The following is a 22,507-nucleotide window of genomic DNA, read 5'->3' as shown; positions in this document are numbered from 1 at the left end:
GTGATCTTAATTTCATAACTCCCTAAGACTTTTTATGCTTGTCAGAAACTCTGATGGGTGCTTCTGTCTGTGTGAGATTCTGCCTGTGCGCTCGTGTACGATGTTTAATAGCTTCCTTTATAACCTTGTGTGTCTCCTTTTTTGCAGTTGCATTCTTACCGTGGACTCTAGCAGTGATGAAGAGTATGAGCCCTGTAAGTAGTGCCCCTCAGAGCAGTCGTTTCCGTTTCAAGGCCTAACTTCACCCTGTCTTTGTGGAGATGACTGAAATGTGATTTGGGACATTCGGTGTGAGCTGCTCCAGGGTTTGTCTCCTCTAGGGGTTCTCTCTAGGTTGGTGAGACGAAGATCATTTCTCTGCTGTTAGGAGCAGAGGCAGTTCTCTGGGCTTGTTTTCCAGTTTGCCTCCTTGACCTTTTTCATTCTAGGACTCCTGACTTTTCTTTCCTCTCTAGCTCACTTGGGTCAGGGGGATAAAAGTCTCCCATCGATTTTAACCAGCCCTAACTTCTGGACTTTGGCTTTAGGGAGTTAAAGATGTGGGTAACCAGGTTTTTATCCTTCAGATGCTTCCTGACACCCTCTTTCTTTCTCTGATTTAGTTGGAGCTGAAAAGAAGGAGCAGAAAAGGAGCATTAGGTGAGTAGGAAAATTAGCAAAATTTGACATTTGTTGAGGAATGATGTGGGTAAGAAGATTTAGGAATAAACATCACATTTCATCTCTGAACACTATCTTCAGGGTCATAATGGGTATCTGACCTCACAGCCGGGTTCAAAGCATTAGATCTTTAGGCCAGGCCCATTATCTAATTGGTCAGTTTCTTCTTCAGAATGTCTTTGTGATCGATTCGTCCTCCAATTTCCACTCCTCAGGCCCTTTTAGGCCCATGTGCCAGACTGTAGGAGGTGCTAAGAAAATTTACTGGAATAAATCCAAAATAGGATGCTAGTTAACTGATGTTTCCACATTGACTCAGTGAATTACCATAGTGGGTCTGTTGAGGTATGATTTGCATAATGGCAAAATTCACCCTATTAGGTGTCCGGTTTGATGAAATTTGACAAACGTATATGGTAGTGTAAACATTACCACAATCGGAGAGGCGATGCAGGATATTTTCATCGCTGCCATTTGCATTTTATTTTATTCTTTAATTTTTAAATTTTTGTGATTTACAATAGTTTTATTTTTAAATTTTTATTTATTTGTTTTTTTGTGAGTAAAGTCGTAGAAGTTTATTAAGTGAAGACAGAAGCTCTCAAGAGTGAGAGCGGTCCCGAACAGGGTTGCCCTATTTTTTTTTTTTTTATTTTTATCTTTTTAAAGACTTTTTTTAAAGTGATCTCTATACACATTGTGGGGCTCGAACTTAAACCCCAACATCAAGAGTTGCTCGCTCCTCTGACTGAGCCAGCCAGGCGCCCCTACAGTATTTTTTGTTTGTAATTTTTTAATTTTTAATTTTAATTCCAACATAGTTACCATACGATGTAATATTAGTTTCAGGTGTGGTTGTCATTTACATTTCAAATGCATTATTGTGGTTTCTTAGTGGTTCCCAGTACTATACATAATAAAGTCCTTGTTTGATAATACATTTAAATATCCAATTTTTAAATAGAAAAATTGGTTTCTTCCTGCCTCCACTAGATAGATGCTGAACAGATACGTGGAGAAAATCTGTTTTAATGGCCCTGCTGGGAATGCCCACAGGTCTCGGTCCGGTCCCCGGAGGCTACTATAGTGGGATATTGGAGGAAGGGTGGAACTGGGGGAGGAGGGGGATGAGTTCAGTTTTGGGCCCGTGGAAATGGAGGGGCCTGTAGGCAGGGCCAATGCTCAAAACATTTAACGACCAGTAGAGTACGGGCAGGGATCCGTCAGGATGACTGCCCAACTCATCAGAATAGACGCAAGGCTATGCCTGTTCATGCTGACACAAGTCAGCCCCGCGCACAGGATATCCAGGTAGGAAGTTGGAACTGTGGAGCCGGAAGTCAGGCACACAGTTGGGCTGGGTATAATGGCTTGCGCGGGCGGATAGGTGATGTCCACGCAGTCCTTAGGAATTGATTAGCTTGGTGTGACGGCACAGTGGACAAAGCCTGGGGGTGAGTTGAGGAAGCGTGGTGAATGAGAAGTAGATGGAGGGGCAAGAAGAGAACCAAAAGAGAACAGTAACTTGGAAATCCAGAGAAGAGTTTTAAAGAGGGAATGACCAACGGGATAGCCAAGGCCCCTCAAGCTGGCAGCTTAGAAGTGGTGAATATGGTGGAAATGGGTTAGTGGATTTATGTGTGTAACAGGTAAAGATACAGAGAAATGGCAACTAACTCATGGAAATTAACATTTCCCTAGTCCCTTTTTGCCCTGTACCAGAGTTGCTGGCACACAGGCCCTCTGACAGCCCATTTCACTCAGTGCTTGACAGATCACTCCTTTCGTAGGGACAGAGACAGATTTAATGATTTGGTAGAAGGATGGAAAATCAGGAATAACGACTGAGCAGTTCCAAAGAAAGGGGAACAGAGTTGCTGCAGGGAATAAGCCAACAGAACATTTCCAGGTGCTCATGTTCATGGTAGAGGAGTCAGGAAAGGCTGTGAAAAGAAGACCGTGGTGCTGACGTCTCTCTTTTGTTTTTCCCTGTCTCCTCACTCAGCTATGTGGTGATTGACTCTGACTCTGAAGATGAATACTTCAGTGATAAAGTCAGAGCTCACATATCTGACATAAGCAGCGAAGGCAAGTATACTCGTGACCGAGGGAAGCAGCTGAGCTCTGCAGCCCCATCACACGGTGGTTTCAGGATACGCGTCAACAGACGTTTGCTTCTGGTACCCACTTAGTAGCGGGTGCCACCATTTCTTCCCTCGTGGGTGCTGGGTGTGAATATGGCCGGAGTTCCCCCCCCCCCCCGTGAATTTCCAAACACGGCAGCAACTGTTCTCGGTGCTTTAGACCTTGGCCACCCCCCTCCATAGAGTTCTGGCCTACCTATACATAGGGATCGGGGGGAAGAAAGTCAGGAACTGACACTAGGAAGGTATGAAGGCTGCTGTGCTACCCCCACTCCCCATCCCCACCATTTTTTTTCTTCCTCCTCTGTATGTGGGAATGACAAAGAGAGGGAAGGTGAGAGGCGTGGGCTCATTCTTTCCAGCCTGATGGAGCCTTAGGTGGGTGTGGTTCTGAGTCAGCCCATGGTGACGTCTCAGGGGAACCCTTGCTTTCTCCAGCTAGCTGTCTGTCTTTGCCTTTCACCGTTCTCCTTATATTTTCTAGAGATTTCTGTTCTTCTCAGAGCCCATTTCCCATAGCTGATCTTTGCCCCTTTGGCTTCAGAGGCGCTTTTAAAACCCTTTCCAGAGGCATGGAGCTATACTCGCTGTTCAGAACCTATTCAGTGGGTGTGAAACGTAGGAAGACGAGGAGCTTCTTTTCTTTTTTATTTAAGATTTTATTTCATTATTTGAGAGAGAGAGCGGGGGAGGAGCAGAGGGAGGGGGACAAGCAGACTCCTCACCGAGCGTGGAGCCCAATGCGGGGCTCGATCTCACAACCCCCAAGATCATGACCTGAGCGAAAATTAAGAGTCGGAGACTTAACAGACTGAGCCACCCAGGCGCCCCGAGACTAGGAGCTTCTTAAGCTTCGGGATGGAACTTTACTGTTCTTCGTTCGCTTAGTACCCAATGCAGGGCATGATACACAGGCCCGTCGTTAAAATATCAGCACCCTTCAAGTACTGGCTACTTCCTTGGTAACTAGCAAAGAGCTACCATTGGCCAGAGTTCCCTGGCTAACCTGGGGTATCAGCAGGGAAAGGAGAGGTGGCTTGGAACCCTGGTCTCCTACTGTTTCACTACCCGTCCCCTCTCATTGATTTTTCCTCTCCTCGCTAACTCTGAGTGGGTGTGCCTGAGTAGGACAGAGGTCCAGGTGCGGAGTAGGGGGGACGACATGACGAGCCACCCTAAGGGGCCAAAGGGATCCCAGGGGAGGGCATGAGAGACAGAGCCAGAAAGCAGTTCATCCCCATAGACGACCACTTGCTCACTCGTTTCATCAGAAGATCCCTATTTTGTTGAGGATGAACTTTGAACTAAGGTTACTCTCCCCTTTCTGATTGGTGGACTCTTACTGTGGGCATATTTCCCTGAAAAGGAGAGGGGAGAATGCTCCAGTAGGACTGTCGTTATAGGTCTCGCTACTGTTCTCCACATGCCACTTCTTTCCTCCTTGTCACGAATTGAGGTGATGTTACAGCAAAGGAGCTTGAACACAATACTTCTAAGACCACTTCGAACATTCGTCAATGGACAGTCATTTTTCTTCTGTGGATTATAAGTAGTGGGTCCCTCCCCCTCCCCTTCTCTTTTTAAAATTTCAACTGCAGTTGAGAAATCTTTAAAATTTCTAGGAAGGATGACTTTTTACCATAGCAACTCCCACTCCTTTCTCTTTCTTTATTGCATATGTGAAGTTCTTTGATAATGAAGTGATAGACGAGACTCTCAGCGCGTGATCCCAAATCTGCAAGTTTAGGATAAAGACTTTTTGCACCGTAAATATATTGTCACATCTTGCCTGCGCTGTGGCTTATCTATTTTTTTTTTTTACACCCAGAACCCTAGGAACCTGGAAAGTGAGCTCTGAACAGACTCCAGAGAGCATGTGTGGTGTTAGATGTGCCACGCCTCATTTCTAGATGAAGGGACCCTCGGCGAACATTCCAAATGTTCCCAAGGCCTCTCCGTGCTGGTATGAGGACTTACCTCCTCATGCTTACATCAGTGGCTCTGAGAGCTTGGCGTTTGTGGACTAGTTAGAAAATTAAATTTTGGTTGGGGCGCCTGGGTGGCACAGCGGTTAGGCGCCTGCCTTCGGCTCAGGGCATGATCCCGGCGTTATGGGATCGAGCCCCACGTCGGGCTCCTCCGCTGTGAGCCTGCTTCTTCCTCTCTCACTCCCCCTGCTTGTGTTCCCTCTCTCTCTGGTTGTCTCTATCTCTGTCGAATAAATAAATAAAATCTTTAAAAAAAAAAAAGAAAAGAAAAAAATTGAGGGGTGCCTGGGTAGCACAGTCGTTAAGCGTCTGCCTTCGGCTCAGGGCATGATTCCAGCGTTCTGGGATCGAGCCCCACATCGGGCTTCTCCATCAGGAGCCTGCTTCTTCCTCTCCCACTCCCCCTGCTTGTGTTCCCTCTCTCGCTGGCTGTCTCTATCTGTGTGTCAAATAAATAAATAAAATCTTTAAAAAAAAAAAAGAAAAAATTAAATTTTGGTGGCTAACATAGAGTTGCCAATTTTTCATTTGTCTAACGATGGGAATAAATTCTAACTACCATCTGCTATTGCCATAATTTCCTAAGGTAAAGAAACCAAAAGTTTAGGAAGGATATATTCTCAGAGGACAGTTCTTTAAGTTATAGAGCTTGAACTTGATAGGGAAAAAAACCCCACTTTGTTATTCTGATTTCTCTTATTTTTCTGTGGACCAGAGAAAACATACAAGTCTGCAGGGCTGTGTTTGGGAACCACTGAGCACCTGCAGTGTGCGACTTAGAGAATGTGACTTGAAAATTGCCACTGGACTTGGATTGCTATTTTATCTGTTACTGCTCTCAGTAACGTAAAAAAGTAATAGATGAAAAACAATCTAAAATAATGGATTCTTTTTTTTTTTAAAGATTTTATTTATTTATTTGACAGAGATAGAGACAGCCAGCGAGAGAGGGAACACAAGCAGGGGGAGTGGGAGAGGAAGAAGCAGGCTCATAGCTGAAGAGCCTGATGTGGGGCTCGATCCCAGAACGCCGGGATCACGCCCTGAGCCAAAGGCAGGCGCTTAACCGCTGTGCCACCCAGGCGCCCCAATAATGGATTCTTTTAATTTGAATTTTGAATTTTTAAAAATTTTAAAAAGATTTTATTTATTTGAGAGAGAGAAAGCAGGAGCAGGGGGAAGGGCAGAGGGAGAGGGAAAAGCAGGCTCCCCGGCGGGGAGCCTAATGCGGGGCTCGAATCCAGGACCCTGGGATTATGACCTGAGCCGAAGGCAGATGCTTCACCGACTGAGCCACCCAGGTGCTCCTATTTTTATTTATTTTAAATTTTAGTTAGTTAACATACGGTACAATATTGGTTTCAGAAGTAGAATTGAGTGTTTCATCACTTACATACAGCATCCAGTACTCATTGCAATAGGGTCCCCCTTAATGCCCATCCCCCCACCCACCTCCCTCCATCAACCCTTGGTTTGTTCTCTGTCCTTCAGAGTCTCTTATGGTTTGTTTCCCTGTCTTCTTCTTTTTCCCCCCTTCCCATTCATTCACCCGTGTTCTTCCTTAAATTCCTTATATGTGGTATTTGTCTTTCTCTGACTGACTTGTTTCACTCAGCATGATACACTCTAGCTCCATCCATGTCAGAGGACAATATGGAAGTTCCTCAAAAAGTTAAAAACAGAACTGCCCCACGATCTAGCAATTGAACTCCTAGGTATTTACCCAGAGGTTACAAATACAGATTCGAAGGCGTCTGTGCACCCGGTGTTTATAGCAGCACTCTCCACAATAGACTCACTGATTCTTCACTGTGATTCAGAATGTCACCATTCACAGCGTGTTTAATTTGTGCTTAATAACCCGAAGTTGGGTGTACGGGGCGCGCAGAGGGAGTATATTCATCTGTGATTGTGTCTCTCGAATTTCAGATGAGATTCTGGATGTGTTATCTGATACCGAGGAACGGGCTCCCACCAAGGAGTCTCCCATACTTATTATTGATGATGACAGCGATTTTGAGGGCCCTGTGCTCATAATAGACGAGGATTCGTGTGATGAGGGCCAAAGCACCTCACAGGAAAAAGAGATGGAGGTCTTTGATATCTCCCAGCACAGTTCACCTCATGACGCTGCGGAGCCGGATCTTGGTGAGAATCTCGACCAACCACCAAGTGGTGCGGAGGCCACAGTGGAGCTCGAGGACGAAGAGCCCGCACCCGTGGTGGAGCAGCCGAGGAAAAGGAAGAGTAAGACCAAGAACATATGTGTGACACCCGGTAAGCCACTCATATCGAGGCGGTCCGACCTGCTGAATGCGCCCAGCCCACCCTGTGCGCCAGCCCTGCCTGCCTTGCCCTTGCCCTTGCCCCTGGATCTGCCTGTCTGCTCAGCTCAGCCTGTCCTGCCTACCAACCTTGTGCCATCTCAGCGGCATCCCAGTGGCTAAGGGACACAGCCATCCCGGTGAAATGGATCTTTCCGGAAATGGGGGAGGGATACCCATGTCTCAGGAGTTGCCGGTCCGTCCACCTGGCATGCTTTCTCTCTGTACTTTTTGTCCTGAGGAGATGCCATTTTTCTTGGGACCCAGCCCAGTCGGCAGTTCCTGTAGGAAGCCGGACGTCAGAGCTGCTCCTCCCTCCTCTCCTGGGTTCCCAAAGTTCTCAGACCCCGTCTCTGCTAAAGCTCTCACCCAGCGGTCTTAGATATGTTCTGGAATCTGTCCCCCCGGGGGGACGGTGAGCCTCTTGATGGGAGGACTCTTCTTCATTTTTAAGTCTCTCCCAGGGTCTAGCCTGGTGTTCGGCACCTTGTAGATGTTTAATACTTCTTTTCAATAAACGAATGAATGACACTACCGTTACGGAAGCCTCTGGCTAGAGCAGTTGGCGGTATATGGGGGCTAACCAAAGATGGAAGCATTGTGCTTGTATAGCGAGTCAGGGTCCTGCCTAGGATCTGAGCCGCTTCCTTTTTTTTTTTTTTTTCTCCTTTAAAGATTTTATTTATTTGAGGGAGCGAAAGAGAGACGGCAGGGGCAGAGGGAGCCCGACTCGGGGCTTGATCCCAGGACCCTGAGCTCAACACCCGAGGCAACGGCAGACACTTAACCAGCTGAGCCATCCAGGGGCCCCTGAGCCACTCCCTGGAGCAAGTGTGTGAGCTATGCCACACCGTTCCTTCTACGGCCCGTGCCTCAGTTGCCCACACAATCTAACCTGGAGCGGCAGGCTCACATCACCTCATTATATAGTCCTTGTTCCTGTGACAGACCCCTGCCTAGCTTACCCTGCTAGCAGCTCTGGGATTCACATAGGAAGACCCTGTCTCACGGACCGATGGGGAGTATGCAGGCTTCAGACGGACGGTTGCCTTTTCTAGATGGTGCTCTGGGAGTGGCTGTGGGTGCACTTTTCTGCCAGTTGCTTGATGGGCCCAATTTTCAGGGTCCAAACAATTACTTTTTCAGCTGTGAGAGTCTCCAAAAGGCGTGTGCCTTCAAAGAAGAAGCCCGGGGTGGGAAAAACTGAAAAACGCAAGACCGGGTACGTACTGCGCGTGTTCAGCCTCTCGGGAGTTGATGGGACTGTCGTCCCGTGTGCGTGTTAAGCGGTCCCCTGGGCATGTGGGAGGGTCTTCAAGGGGTTGCGGAGTCTGGTGGGGGAGAGGGGACAAGGCTTCCACCCCTGACTTGGGAGGGCAGAAGTTGAAGGAGGAGGAGGAGGAAGGGGGAAGGAGGAGGCACCCCACAGCGATCCCTGCACTTCCCGGGATGGCTGGAGCCCTTTTGCCCCCACATCAGCTCTGGCCTTTCCTTGGTGCTTAGACTCACATCAAAAAATCGTGTGTAGCCGAACACGAGACTTTTCTTCAGGCTAAATACTGCCTTGTTGCCACCAGTTGGCGCGAAACCGAAGCGGTGCCCGCGGTGATGGTGAGCAGGCGGAGCAGACGCGGCCTGTGGCCCCGTCCCTTGGAACTGGGGGGGGGGCTGGCTTCCAGGTTTTCGGGTGCTTTGGCTGCATGCAGCTACTCCTGCGGCTTGGAGCTGTTCCCGCCCGTGTCGGAAGCTTAAACTTCGGGTGAAGTAGATCGCTTGCGGTTCCTTTATTTTGAGGAATCTGCATGTACTTGAGTCTGAGCGCAGCGGGCTGTTTAGACCAAAGACATGTCCATACTCTGTAAAGGAAGCCAGACCCTGACATGTTTTTTTCATTCTGATTCCAGGAAGTTCTCACCTTTCCCCTTAAAAAAGATGTAGTGGGCATAATTTTCTTCATTCTTACCTGCATTCAGGAGTAATACATACTTCCACCTGAATTCTCTTATGAGACAAGGAACGTGTTTGAAGGACTGTCTGGGTGGTTTTTGTTCGTTTGTTTTTTTACCCGTACTTTGGACCAGTAAATGCATCTGAAGGGGAGAAGAAGAGCGATGTGTCAGGCATGGGGGCAGCAGGGCACTTTGAACCTGAGCCGAGGCGCTCTCTTCGCTCCTGCGCTTCTTGCTCGGTGTGGTCACGCGTGTAGTCCGGCATGTTCTCTGGCAGATGGATCCCCGGTCAGCCGAGGGTCTCCTCTGGGTTCCTAGAGACATCCGCAAGCTGCTCTTGCCTCTAGGCCCCCGTGCCCTGGGTAGCCCCCGGGTGGCTCTGCCGTGGTGTGCCCAGAGAAGGCCTGTAAGCCACTCCTTTGTGTCGTGGCCCTCCGCACCATCCAAGGGAGGCTGGTGTGTTTGGCCTCCTCGCCGCTGCCTTGGCGCTTCCTGTGGCAGTCTAGGCTTCCTGTTGTGCTGCGCCTTGTTCCTGCGTAGGCTGCTCCCTGGTCATGGTATCTCATGTACCCATTTGGGGTCTTGCCGGTTCCTCTGATGTGGAGGTGCTCTGCCTGCAGCAAAGTGACGCAGAAGTCGAGGGGAAGGCGGGCTAAGCCACAAGGCCTGCTTGACAGAAGTGCGGACGGAGGGGGGTCCCCTTCTCTGCTGAGGTCTACAGATGGCTTGGGTTTTCAGCTGCTACCTTTTCGGATGCAAATTTGCTTTCAGAACGAAGTAATTTGAGGCAGCCCTTGTTACTCACCAGTCTCAGGCTCTGGGGTGCGGACCCTTACTTTAGCTGCCTTGGCCTGGTTTTGTTCTGATTTCCTCCCCCGACCCAGCCCCCTCACAGATGGATTATTTTGTGACTTAGGGGTTTGTGAGTGTCCCGGCAAAATGCCCATCTCAGGAGTTGAGTGAAGTCAGAAACTCAGCTTAATGTGTGTTTGCTCCTGTTTTTATCTTTCCAGCTCTGTGGGCTCATCGCTTGGGACTCGTGGGTGGCGGCGGTAGCCAGGATAAAAGGGTGAAATGAATAGTTATTACAAGTGTGAGGCCTCCATGTGCTTAGCACTGCTCTTTGTGCATTGGGATTAGGCCTCGAAAGATGGGGCAGCAGAAGAGTTCTAATGGGAAGGCCCTGAGATTTGGGTCCAAAGATTCAGGGTCTCTGTGAACTTTGGGGAAGTCGCCTAACCTCGGACCCTCAGTTTCCTCCTCCGCCAAGTGGAGATCATGAGAATAGTAATCACTTCTTTGGAGGGCGGTTGTGCGGATTAGCTAGGATAGTACGACAAGAAATTCTCTGCAAAGGAGAAAGCGCTACACGGATGGTGGTTCTCTGGAGAGCCGCAGACGTGGTCATTCTAGGGCTCAGGGGCAGATCGGTTGTGCCCAGGCATGAACAGACTGCGGGGAATCCCAGTTCCTGTCCGGAGAACGTTTAACTTGCCCACCTTGGCCACAGGGGAGACGGTAGCCGGAGACAGACGTTGGGGCCCCATTGACCTGGGCCTTGAATGGCCAGGCCACACAGTCTAGTGCCAAGCTGGGGAGGGACAGAATTGGGATGTGACCTAGGAAAATGAATTGGAAGTGTGTCGGGGTTGGGGGGGGAGAAAGAAAGAAAAGGAGCCTGGAGGGAAGGAACACAAAAGGAATGCTGTAGCAGCAAGGCCTCGAGGGGAGGGGACGAACTTGAACTAGGATGGTGACCATGGGGTGGAAGGGGGGCCGGCTGGAAGAGATGGAAGATTTTCAGCCCGTGGTATAACAGAAGTCCGATAAGCAAACACACCGAGCGGGGGGGCGTCCTCAGGTTAATCAGTTGACACTGCGTCGTGCCGTCGTCAGCTCGGAACTGGATCCCCCAGGAGAGAGATCGAGACTGCGGGTACAGGAGCGGGATCACTCCTGCTGTGGTTGAAACCACGGGCTTCACATCTCTGAGAATGCAAGTAGCGAAAAGAAAAAGGCTATGTGTGGAACTTCGGGGAATGCTCTCCTACAAGGAGCTGGAAGGAAGAGGGACCAGCAAGTTTTCTGAGTCTCTCTGGTTGTGACCTGTATGTGCGCATTTCTCTTCTTTCTTCCTCTAGCTACCATAACTCAGTCGAACTTAACCTTTGCAGGAGAGGGACGTGCAAAATACCTGGATGTTTCCTGCGTGACCTGGAAAACGCGAAGCAGTATTCTGGAAGGAATTTCAAGCAAAATAAGGACAGCCTGGTTCAGAAAATCTACACCCTGTTTAACAGCTCGGTGTTTGATAAAAAGGTACAGTCGACGAATAAGCACTTGATGAGCACTTGCTCTTGGGTGCTGTGAGGTGTGCGGATGTGTTAGCTGTATATTTCCTGCTCGGAGACGTGTCGGTTTAGATGGAGAGGTGATGCACACATCGGTGAAAGAAATAGAGCACGTTTGTGGCTAGTCACCTACGGTACAGACTGTTACCAGCACAAGAGATCAGCAGAGGCACAGAAATCACTGAGAGCCTGAGTGGTCAGGAAATCAGGTTGCCTGCAGGAAGTAAGACTTCTGGTTCTTGAGGGATGGTAGGCAGAGAGAGTAGCGGGGAGTGGGGGAGAGGGCATGTGTTGATCCTTGACTATCTGGAAAAGAGAGGCCTTAGGCTCAAGAATAATGGGAAGGAGCTCTGTGAGCCTGCGCAAGTTACGTAGCCCCTCTCTGCCTCAGTTTCCTCATCTGCAAAACAGGAACGATAATAGTACCCCCTACTTCATAGCATTATTGTTATTTGTCAGAGAGCAAGAGGGAACGAGCCGGGGGTGGGGCAGAGGGAGAGGGAGAAGCAGGCTGGATCCCAGGACCCCGAGATCATGACCTGAGCCAAAGGCAGACGGACACTTAACCCACTGAGCCCCCCAGGCGCCCCTAGAATTATTGTTAGGCCTAGGGAAGGTAATGTACCTAAAGTGCCTAGAACAGAGCCTCAGCGGTTATTAGGGTTTTCAGACTTGATTATTTCCGCTGACACGACCTTCTGCAGGGAAAGTTCTTAGATCTTTCTGAGGTTCCCCAGCCTTTGGGGAAGTCACTCCTCATGACAGTGGTGTTACATCACAGGACTGATGAGTGGACTGAGGTGCACGTGCAATTTCAGGTCAGCGCTCTTACGCTGCGGGGGGGAGGGGGAAGTGCGGGGAGGAGGGGACGCCCTCTCCTGCCTCAGCAGGTTTGCGTCCCCATGCCAGCAGCTCAGGTCCTGCATGCATGTGCCGTCAGCCATCTCCCGTGTGTCCTGACGGCCTGTGTGTTGTTTTCACCTGAGCTTCAGCCTGGCTTTTATTCTCCCCAGAATGTTTAGATCTGCAGAACTCTTTTATTTATTTATTTTTTAAGATTTTATTTATTTGAGAGAGAGAGAGAGAGAGAGAGCATGAGCCAGGGGGAGGGGCAGAGGGAGAAGCAGACTCCCCGCTGAGCAGGGAGACTGCCGACGTGGGGCTTGATCCCCAGGCCCCGGGGATCACGACCTGAGCCCTGAGCCGAAGGCAGACGCTTTACTGACGAGCCACCCAGACACCCCTGCAGGGCTCTTGAGTGACTAGGCTTTGGTGCGCTTGAAGCGGCTTGCTGACTCACTCTGCTCGCTGTTTTTTTCTCAGCTGCCGGAGAAAATAGATATCGGCTGGAATAAAAAGATGCTGAGAACTGCCGGCTTATGCACCACCGGCGAGACCCGTTACCCGAAGAAGCAGCGTTACGCAAAGATCGAGATTTCTCTGAAAGTCTGCGACTCTGCAGGTGATGACAGCTTTCCCGCCGCGCTCTTTGCTTGTGACGCAGGCCTGTGTAGTTACTCTTAGGCACCGGTGTCTCCTGGCAGCCTAGTTGTTCCTGCGTAGATGGGCCTACTGTGCCTTGCTTGGGGGACAGTATCTTTTTTTTTAGTGTTTTGGGAAAAGATTTATTTATTTATTTTAGAGAGAGAGAGAGCACGAGCAGGGGGAGAGGGAGAGAGAGAATCTGAAGCAGACCACGCCGAGCGCAGAGCCTGACGCGGGGCTCGATCTCATGACCCCGAGATTGAGACCTGAGCCAAAATCAAGAGACGGACGCTTAACCGGCTAAGCCACCCAGGCGCCTCTGCTCAGAGGACATGATTATCAGCTGTCTCGCCATCCCCGAGAGTCCAACTCGGCCGTCTTTCCATTAGGCTAACTGTCTGTCTGCAGGTAGCTCCCTGTTGCCAGCGGTGCAGTGTCTCCATTCACCCGGTAACTGAGGTTCAAGGTTCCCCCCCCCCAGCCAGCCAATCACCAAACCTTCAAAATGACCCTCCTGTCCTCGTTCCTTTGCCTCCGCCCAGGTGTGGGCCCCCCCCCGCCCCTGGTCACCTCACTCTTCATCTTGCTCTGTTCAGTCTCCAGCACTCCACCACGTTGCTCTCCTGCTGAGCCACCCGGGGCTTGTGTGTGGCGGGGTCGAGAGTCTAGGGGTGGTTGGGTGGCAGACCGGAGGGAAGTGGTTCAAGTGCTCATGATTTCTTTCCATCCCTCTCCCAAGACCGTCTCCGGGATACTTTGATCCATGAGATATGCCACGCAGCTTCCTGGCTGCTCGATGGCGTCCGTGATTCTCACGGCGATGCGTGGAAGTATTATGCCAAGAAATCGAATATGGTGCACCCGGAGCTGCCCATGGTCACTCGTTGCCATAACTACCAGATTAACTACAGGATCCATTATGAATGTACTCGGTGCAAAACCAGGTAAGACCCTCCGCCTCCCGACTGTCTTCGGTTCCGTTTCTGCTACGGTCTCCAGCGAACTGACCCTTCGTGATTTTGTTAGTAAGTATGTGACTGGCCGACGCGACGAGTAAACCTCCTCGGCTCCTTTCCACGTCTTGTTTCTCCATGCTCTCCTACGTGGAGCTGGCCTGACCACTGCTGTCGCTTGGTGCCCCACTGTCTGAGAAACCACAGAAAGAGTCTTGCTTTGGGCCCACGGCCAGCAGCTCCGAGAACACGCCGAGGTACGGTGACTGATGCGTTTGCTCTGTGTGTCTCTTTCCTCATTAGGGTCGGCCGCTATACCAGATCCTTGAACACCGATCTCTTTATCTGTGCCAAGTGCAAGGGGCCTCTGGTCATGCTGCCGCTAACTCGCAAGGATGGAACCCCCATTGCGCCCCATGTGAGGCCCTTTGCTAAGTATGTGCAGGAGAATTACAGAACGGTTAAGCATGAGACGGAAGGGATAAGCCATGGGGATGTGATGAGACGGCTGAGCAAGGATTATGCTGATAAGCAAAGGCAGGGTCGTTGAGGTTATCTGGGGGTGTGTTTGTGTGGGCTGAGCCCCCCTACTGCTAAGGATAAGAAGTTTTAGAAAAATATCTCTGTTTCTGATAAGCGATGAATATTAAGAATATTAGGATTTAAACCGTTTCTTTATAGCCTCATACAGTTAATGATGATCTTTCTTAAGCAAGGATTCTGTTGCTAAGCAATTTTGCGCCCTCGACGGTGCTCACAAGCCCTTTGGATCCACTCTGGGTATTAGTTCGTTTTAACATAGTTTTAACATGGAGAACACAATGCAAACACAAACCGCAGTTTCAAGAGGGGCAGGTGGAGAGAAGGAGAAGGATGCTGGCAGGTGGAGCCTGTTACACTTACCTAGACGTAAAAGACAAGCACGTTTCATGAATTCAGTTGCTCTTGACATTGAATAAAGCCGCACTGAGCCAATGTAGTTGTTCATAAGACAAAAAAAATAAATAAAATTTTTTCTGCAATTCGCTTGTTCACGGAGTCTGTTCATTGTCCGCCTGTGCATAGCGCAGAGCCGGCCCTCAGGTCTTTTGTCCAAGACCCCGGACCTCGGAAGTGCTCCGGAACGTGTCTGCTCCGTTCGGGGTCTCTCTGGGAATTTTGTGACTGCCCGTAAGCACCTCAGCAGCCTCCCCACTCCTGGGAGCTAGCCGGTCGGCGGTGTTCTCGTTTCTTGGGGCTGCCCTAACAAGTCAGCGCACTCTTAGTCACTTAAAACAACACGAATGGGCCGTGTTACAGCCTGGGAGGTCAGCGCTGATGACACCGGACTGAAGTCAAGGTGTGGGCAGGGCTGTGTTTCTTTCTGGAGGCCCTGGGGTCTGGGGATCTGTTTCCTCGTCTCGTCCAACTTCTAGAGGTCACCTGCGTTCTCGGTTTGTGGCCCCCTTCCATCCTTCAAGCCAGCCACCTCTCTCTCTCCTCTCTTCCTCCCTCTGTCTCTCTCTCCCCCTCTCCCTCCTTTTCCCTTTCTTTCACTTTCAAGGATGCTTGTGAGGCCAGTGGGCCTACCTGGATAATTCAAGAGAACCTTATTTTAAGGTCAGCTTATCAGTAACCTTTTTGCCATGTAAGGTAACCTATTCACGAGTTCTGGGGATTGGAGGGTGGACACCTCGGGGGACCCATTGCTCGGCCTGCCGCAAACATCGCTACTCCCCCAGCATCGCTGGGCATCACTGATAAGCTTGTATCGGGCAGGATGCGCTATTCTGCCCTTTCCCTTCCTTCCAGCCTTCCTTTATTTCACAGATGCTTGTCTTTTCGTGGCCCCCCACCTGAAGCCTAACCACAAGTCTAAGGGATTGGGTGCGGGCCCAGGCTAATAGGAGCTTCCCTAGCTAAATCCTCAGGCTCCTCCTTTCCAGGCCTGCCTCCGGCCATATCTGCAGTCTTGGCAAAGGCCCAGCTGACTTGCGAAACCGGATCCTGGCACGTTGGTGGCTTCATGAGGGGGAACTGACAGCACAGCGGTTCCTCTCCTGCAAAGGGACGGTCTTAACTCAGTAGCCCTGCCACCTACCCTTCTGGGGAGCCCCAGTCATTTCCTCTACTCGGTTCTACCTCAGCCGTCGCCCCCTCCCCCCATGCCTCCAGGTGGCTTATGTGCTAATGACTGTTAGCAAGTCACTCAATCTCAGTGTTTCGCTTCGATCCCAACGTCATTATCCTAGAGGGAGCCCGCATCACCTCTCGCTGAACAGCTGCCTGTGGCCTTCTAGCAGGACTCTGATACCATCACTCGATCCCAAGCCAACGTGGAGTCTCAGTATCTTCAACCCTTCCCTTAGCTGAACCCCTAACTCTAGCCAGTTGGGAGCACTTCTGGGTCCGAAAAGCTTTGCAGTTTTCAGCCTTCCCACGTTCTGCCAGTGCCTTCCCTTCTGCCCAGAAGCACGGTCTTTCCGTCTCTTTGCCCTTGGAGACACCACTTGTCCCTTAAGGTCTGCTCGTTTCTGTCTTCAGGAAGCCTTCCTCAGTGGCTCCAGCCACAGGGCTCTGAGCACCAGGTTCACGGGCCCTGAGCTGCTCATTTGCCTCGTGGCATAGACTCACCAGGTTGTCCTTGCTGGCCTAAGCTTCTGGAGGGCAGGGACTAGGTCTTCATGTCTCCAGGCCCTCCCCCCAATTATGCCTACAGAGTGGCCGGCCCGTCCGGGTAACTGTCAGCGTGCACCCACGCACTTGGCTGCTTCCCTGTGAGGGGCAGGGGCACCCAGGAGGGCACAGGGGGCTCGACATAGACCTTCATGCAAGCAGCGCTGGTCGCCATAGATCCGCGGCCGGGCGAGGAGAGCGGGACACGCATCGCTGAAGCCTGGGCCGGGCTGGCGATGATGATGCGCGACGAACACACCCTGGGCCCGATTATCTTGTTTATTGAAAAGTTGTAAGCAGAATTTTAGACATAAAAAAAAAAACCATGAGCAAATATACAGGTCTTGGGGACCACAGCTACAGTCGCTGCTGAGTTGGAGGCCTGGGCCAAGGCCCCATAGGAACGGCCTCTACTATGCTTTCTGCTTTGTGCTCCCCGAACATGGGGAAGGCCAGGGTCTAGTTACTGGATGAGAAGGGCTGTGGGGCTCTGGGCAGCCAAGGCAATAAGGGCCCCGAGGCGGCCACCTCTGAAGTGGGAGTGGGGGGCGGTGGCAGCTAAGGAGCAGCGGTGGCGTAGCCCCCAGAGCCAGGGGCGGGGGGGGGTGCCTCCCTGGGAGACCCGGGGGTGCTGGGGCTGCCAGGGCATCCCCGGAGTGCGTGTGGGGCGTGAGGCTACAGGGAGCGGGAGGGAGGAGCCTGGCGTGCGGGGGCAGTCGGGCTGCGTGGCGGAAGGAGAGCCCCCATCCAGGCTCACAAGCCCGAGTAGGAGGCCTCTGTGGTCTCGGACCAGGATGACTCCCGGCGGGAGGACGACGGCTGCCGCTGGTGCCCTCTCTGGTCGGGGCAGCCCAGGCGCGTAAGCAGCATCCACATGTGGTCTCGGAACTTGACGCCCACAAAGGCATAGAGCAGGGGGTTGAGGCAGCAGTGCATGTAGCCCAGGCCCGCGGTGACCGACTTGGCCACGTCCACACGGCTCTCTCGGCCGCAGTTGCGGCCCAAGGCCCCCAGGTCCATGAGGGTGTCCACCAGCACCACCAGATGGTAGGGGGTCCAGCAGAGGGCAAAGGCCACGACGACCGCCACGACCAGCCGCATGGCTCGCAGCCGCCGCTGGCCCCTGGAGACCAGCAGCACAGCCAGGATGCGGGCGTAGCAGTAGGCCATGACCAGCAAGGGCAGCAGGAAACCAGCGACCAGCTGCAGGACGCGCAGGGCCGTGCGGCCCACCTGCGGGAAGTCGTACTGACAGTGGGTGGCGTTGAGGCGCTCGTCGTGGCGGGCCGACAAGAAGATGAAGTCGGGGATGGCCAAGAACAGACAGAGCCCCCAGACGGCCACGCAGGTGAGGGTGGCGCGGGCCGGGGGCCCCCGGCGGTAGAGCTGGGTGGCGTGCACGATGCTCAGGTAACGGTCGAAGCTGATGCAGGCCAGCAGCAGGGCCCCGGCGTAGAAGTTGATGTTGAAGAGGGCCCCGGCCACCTTGCAGAGGCCAGACCCGAAGACCCACTGGACGGCGGCATCCACCGCCCAGAGGGGCAGGGTCAGCACCAGCAGGATGTCAGCCACGGCCAGGTGGAGCAGGAAGGTGTCGGTGCTGCTCCGGGCCGCGCGCTGGCTCAGCAGCACGGCCGCCACGGCGCCGTTGCCCAGCAGTCCCAGCACGAAGAGGAGGCCGTACAGGGCCGGCTGGAAGGCGCGGTCGAAGTTCAGGCTGAAGTCCTGCGGGCACGGCGGGGAGGCACAGCAGGAGTCGCTCTCGTTCTCTCCGTAGTCATACGAAGAGCTACAGTTTTCCAGGAGGAAGGTGAGCTCGGAGCCTTGGAACACTTGCCGTTCGCTCATCTGCGGAGGCGGGCAGGGAACGGACCACGGGAAGGCCGTGCTGTCACTACTGGGGCGTTTCTCTGAGCCAGGGCCATCCCCTGTCACTGTCCTGCCTTCCTTCCAGGACCTTGCCTACAGAACTCAGAACTGGGTCTGCCCAGCCTTGGCCACCACTGCCCGCCCCTCGCCCCCGGGCTGGGGGGTAACTTTTCATCTCAAAGGCTGCTTCTCTCGCCCTTCTGGGCCGTCCCATCAGCCCAGGGATCGTGGGCCCGAGGGAGAGCTGCCCTCCCATGCCAAGAGCCCCCCAACCCCGGCCCCTCCTCTCTCCTGGCTCTTTCTTCTCGACTCACCCTTCTGTTTCCCCGGCCACGCCTAGTTCTACCACTTTCCTCCCCAGGCACCTCCCCACAGTCCCCTCTCTTAGTCAGTCGCTGGCCCTCCACTTCTCTTCTCGGCCCTTGCCTAGGGACCCCAACTTCCTGCCCCCCATGGAGCCCCTCCACAAATCACTGAAGCCCCCCCCAATCACATGCTTTCAGCTCCTGTTCTTTCCTTCCCAAACATGGAGGCCACCTGCCACCCACTGGGAGCTCCCCCAACCGAGCTCTAGTCATAATCCCTTACCCCATCAGCCTGCAAACCGCCCCAGAGCCGCGAGCCTTCTCAGTGCCAGTTCAGTCCCGCATGGAAGAGTGAGCTCTAAGTCAGAGCTAAAGGCAGCCTTGGAGGCCGTCAGGGGAGAGGCTCTACCTCCCGTGCTCTGCAGATGAGGCGCCAAAGCCAGACAGGACAGGGGACTCGCTCGTGGTCGTACACAAGCCGGGGGCCAAGGTGGGTTCCCGATTCCCTGTCCCAGGGCTCCTTCTACCACAACTGCTGCGTGGTCTGTCTAGTCACCCAACCCTCTGGTGGCCCCGGGCTCGGGGGCCCAGTCCTGACTTTCCCCTGGTGTCCGGGACTCTGGGCTCTGAGCCACGTACATGCGTCCCCACCGACCTGCTGGGCAGCAGCACTTACCTCCGGGACCATCACTGGGCTGGCACTCTGGCTGCCGGGCCGTGTGCTGCCTGCCTGCCCCTCTGCTTTGGTGCTTGTGGTAGGGAGCCTGCACGACACAGAGGAAGTGAGGGTTTCACATGATTCTTGGTGACAGCCTCTTCCACGGGGTTGTCTGTACCAGACCTCCCCAGACCCAAGGCCACGGGAGTTCCTACTCCAGTCAGTACCCCCCGGCCAGGGGAAGCTGCCCTGGAGGAACTGGCCGTGAGCCTGGGACCAGACAGGGGAAGGGCAGGTCCTCTGAGCAGAGAGACCTGAAGGCGAAGCAGCGTGTTTGGGAAGTGGAGGGCAGCCCCGCCTGACTGTCCTGCACTGGGAGAGGCAATGCTCGAATGTGCTGGGACTCGTGTGCCTTGGTCCTGGGCTGGAGTGGATCCGTGCGCTGACTGTAGATTGCATGGCTAAACATCTTCAGTCTGTAAAAGAGATGAACCTTCTTGAAAAATGAAAATATTTATTTTTAAAGGTTTTATGTATTTGAGAGAGAGAGAGAGAGAGAAAGCACAAGGTGGGGGGGCAGGGGCAGAGGGAGAAGCAGGATTCCCCGCTGAGCAGGGAGCCCAACACGGGGCTCTATCCCAGGACCCTGAGATCATGACCAGAGCCAAAGGCAGATGCCCAACTGACTGAGCCACCCAGGCACCCCTAAAAGAGAAAATATTTTAAAGCATTCCATCACACTGAATCTAGTCTTCCAGTATTGCCCCTCCCTGCTAATCAACAGGGGAACTAGTAGTAATGAACTTGGTATGTGCTAGACGGTGCTTTTAGGCGCTTTCTCCGACACTGCCTTATTCAAACCACACAACTCCCCTGTGAGGCGGGGGTGGGGAGGGTGGGGTATCCCCATGGCTAATCCAGAACGGGGTCGGGCGCGGGGGCAGGGGGGACGCCTTCAGCAGACACAGCAAGTAAGGCTGGGTGCTGGGAATGAAACCATGGCTGTCTCTCTTTTTACCACTCATCCCATTGCCTTCAGTCTGTTTAAGTGGGTAAACTAGGATATGTTCACGCAGTTAAAAACAAATGACCTGCTGGGACGCCTGGGTGGCTCAGTCGGTTAAGCGCCTGCTTTCGGCTCAGGTCGTGATCCCGGGGTCCTGAGATGGAGCCCCGCATCAGGCTCCCTGCTTGGCGGGGAGCCTGCTTCTCCCTCTCCCTCTGCCTCTCCCCCTGCTCCTGCTTTCTCTCTCTCTCTCTTTCAAATAAATAAATAAAATCTTGTAAAAAATGACCTGAAGCTATATATTTTGACATGGCTGCAGCTAGAAAAATCCAATGACCACATGGTGGAAAAGGCCAGTTATAGAATATATCTTGTAGAGTCGGACATCACTTATGTAAATTCTAGAAACCACACACAGAAAATAATACCATGTTGTTTTGGATGCAGCTATTTGTTCTAGAAGTTTAAAACAGGGGCTGGAGGAGTGCCTGGCCAGCTCGGTCGGGGGAACTCGTGACTCTTGATCTCGGGATTGTGAGTCCGAACCCCTCGTTGGGTGCGGAGATTACTTCAAAAACAAAATCTTAACAAAAAATAAAAAAAATTAGACAGGGACTGGAGACACTAACAAATTCAGGAGAGCAGTTGCTTCTGGGGCAAGAGGGAGGAGGACAGAGCTGGGGAAGGGTACACGGGGCCCTCCTGATTTCGGGGAAAAGCTGTGAACAGCATTCGTAGAGCTGATCAGGTCCTTCGTGGCTCTGTGCTACACCAGCTTCTCTCCCCTCCTGGCCCTTGGCCCTCAGCCCCCTTCTCCCCTCCCTATTGCCCTGTTCTCCTTGTCCTCAGGGCAAGGGAAGGCTGCCCCTAACTTGCCTCTGCTAAACAGTTTCCTCTTTCCCTCTTTCCCACCCAGACAAAAAGGGGAGGCACAGAGACAGACACAGAGAGAGAGAGAGGCAAAGCCAGTCCTTTGGGGTCTAGTTTCTTTTGTTTTCTTTTCTCTCTCTCTCTTTTTTTTTTAAGATTTTACTTATTTATTTGACAGAGAGACAGCCAGCGAGAGAGGGAACACAAGCAGGGGGAGCTGCAGGCAGAGGGTGAGGGAGAAGCAGGCTTCTCGCAAAGCAAGGAGCCCGATGTGGGGCTCGATCCCAGGACCGGGGGATCATGACCTGAGCCGAACGAAGGCAGACGCTTAACGACTGAGCCACCCAGGCGCCCCCGAGGTCTAGTTTTCAGTCAGAGTGCTTCGCCAGAGCCTCCAGGTGCAGGCCTGGAATTTGCCTCAAACTTCTTCACAAGAGGCACGCTTGCAGGGCAGCGGGCCCTTTCTCCACCTTCTGTGGACAGAAGATGCGGCCGTCCTTGCTCTAAACAGCTTGCCACCTGCAAGGTCTGGGCCAGAGGGGACTGGCGATTCCGGGAGCCTGGGCTGTTAGGGTGGGTCGGACTTGGCGGCTGACTGCCTGCAGGGTGAGGAAGAAGGGTAGGAGCTGGGACCCTGGCTTCTGGCTGCTGGCCGGTGAGGAGTTTCCACTGACTGCGCTTCCACACGTGCAAGAAGGGAGGCTAACAAAAATCTCTGTCTGTTCGACTTAAAGGAGGGTCTCCTATTCTGCAATGATGTCCTTCATCCCCTTTTTGGTATTAAAAGGATCTTTTCTGTATGCGATGGTGGGGGAGATAGCCGATAGAAATTTGGCAATGGCTTGTGTTGGCTGAAGTAGACAACCCGCCGTGGGGCCTCCAAACAGAGGTTGGGAAGTCACCAGGCCGTGTGAAATGTCAAAGTCTAGGCATCCCCGGTCCCCTTCCTGTGCCCCAGCCCCCACTGGTCACGTGGGGACCACGCTCCCCACCTTCCCAGGCTGCTGGCCAGGAGAAATGAGAGAAGGTCGGGCACGAGGTTTGAAAAGGTGTGGAGAGCTCTTCTGAGTTGGGCCGTAGCCTTCCGCGTGGCCGTGACGGGGTGGGAAGAACCCCGAACTTGTCTGGCTCCAGCCCGGCCTCCACCCTGCTCGAGCTGGGTGATCTTGGACAAATGACACGCCCATTTCGCGCCGGTCCCCTCAGCAGGGTTGTTGCGAGAGGGACTGAGCTCCCTGGGGCCGGAAGGGCCCTGCCGGGCTGGCATGCGGTGGGAGCCCAGCAGAGAAT

The 22,507-nt window shown here is 52.8% G+C and overlaps 2 protein-coding genes across 2 annotated transcripts; one reads left to right on the top strand and one right to left on the bottom strand.

Annotated features, from left to right (window-relative positions):
* Window positions 1–79: 79 nt before the first annotated feature.
* Window positions 80–14,835, top strand: GCNA (germ cell nuclear acidic peptidase). The gene is made up of 9 exons (XM_087859748.1): window positions 80–194; window positions 603–639; window positions 2,666–2,748; window positions 6,722–7,069; window positions 8,263–8,338; window positions 11,240–11,384; window positions 12,740–12,878; window positions 13,641–13,845; window positions 14,158–14,835. The coding sequence occupies exons 1-9, from the start codon at window positions 101–103 to the stop codon at window positions 14,402–14,404; spliced, it is 1,374 nt and encodes a 457-aa protein (XP_087715874.1). The 5' UTR covers window positions 80–100; the 3' UTR covers window positions 14,405–14,835.
* Window positions 14,836–16,780: 1,945 nt separating this feature from the next.
* CXCR3 (C-X-C motif chemokine receptor 3) lies at window positions 16,781–19,434 on the bottom strand. Its single transcript, XM_045788785.2, has 2 exons — window positions 19,360–19,434; window positions 16,781–18,357 (listed from the first exon to the last, which is right to left on the bottom strand). Exons 1-2 carry the CDS (start codon window positions 19,369–19,371, stop codon window positions 17,263–17,265), a joined length of 1,107 nt encoding a protein of 368 aa, XP_045644741.1. The 5' UTR covers window positions 19,372–19,434; the 3' UTR covers window positions 16,781–17,262.
* Between the last annotated feature and the right edge of the window lie 3,073 nt (window positions 19,435–22,507).

Source organism: Ursus americanus, chromosome X (assembly GCF_024610735.1).
Source record: "Ursus americanus isolate L20-20 chromosome X, mUrsAme1.1.p, whole genome shotgun sequence".
Classification (NCBI taxonomy): domain Eukaryota; kingdom Metazoa; phylum Chordata; class Mammalia; order Carnivora; family Ursidae; genus Ursus; species Ursus americanus.
This window is presented reverse-complemented; position numbering and strand designations above follow the sequence as displayed.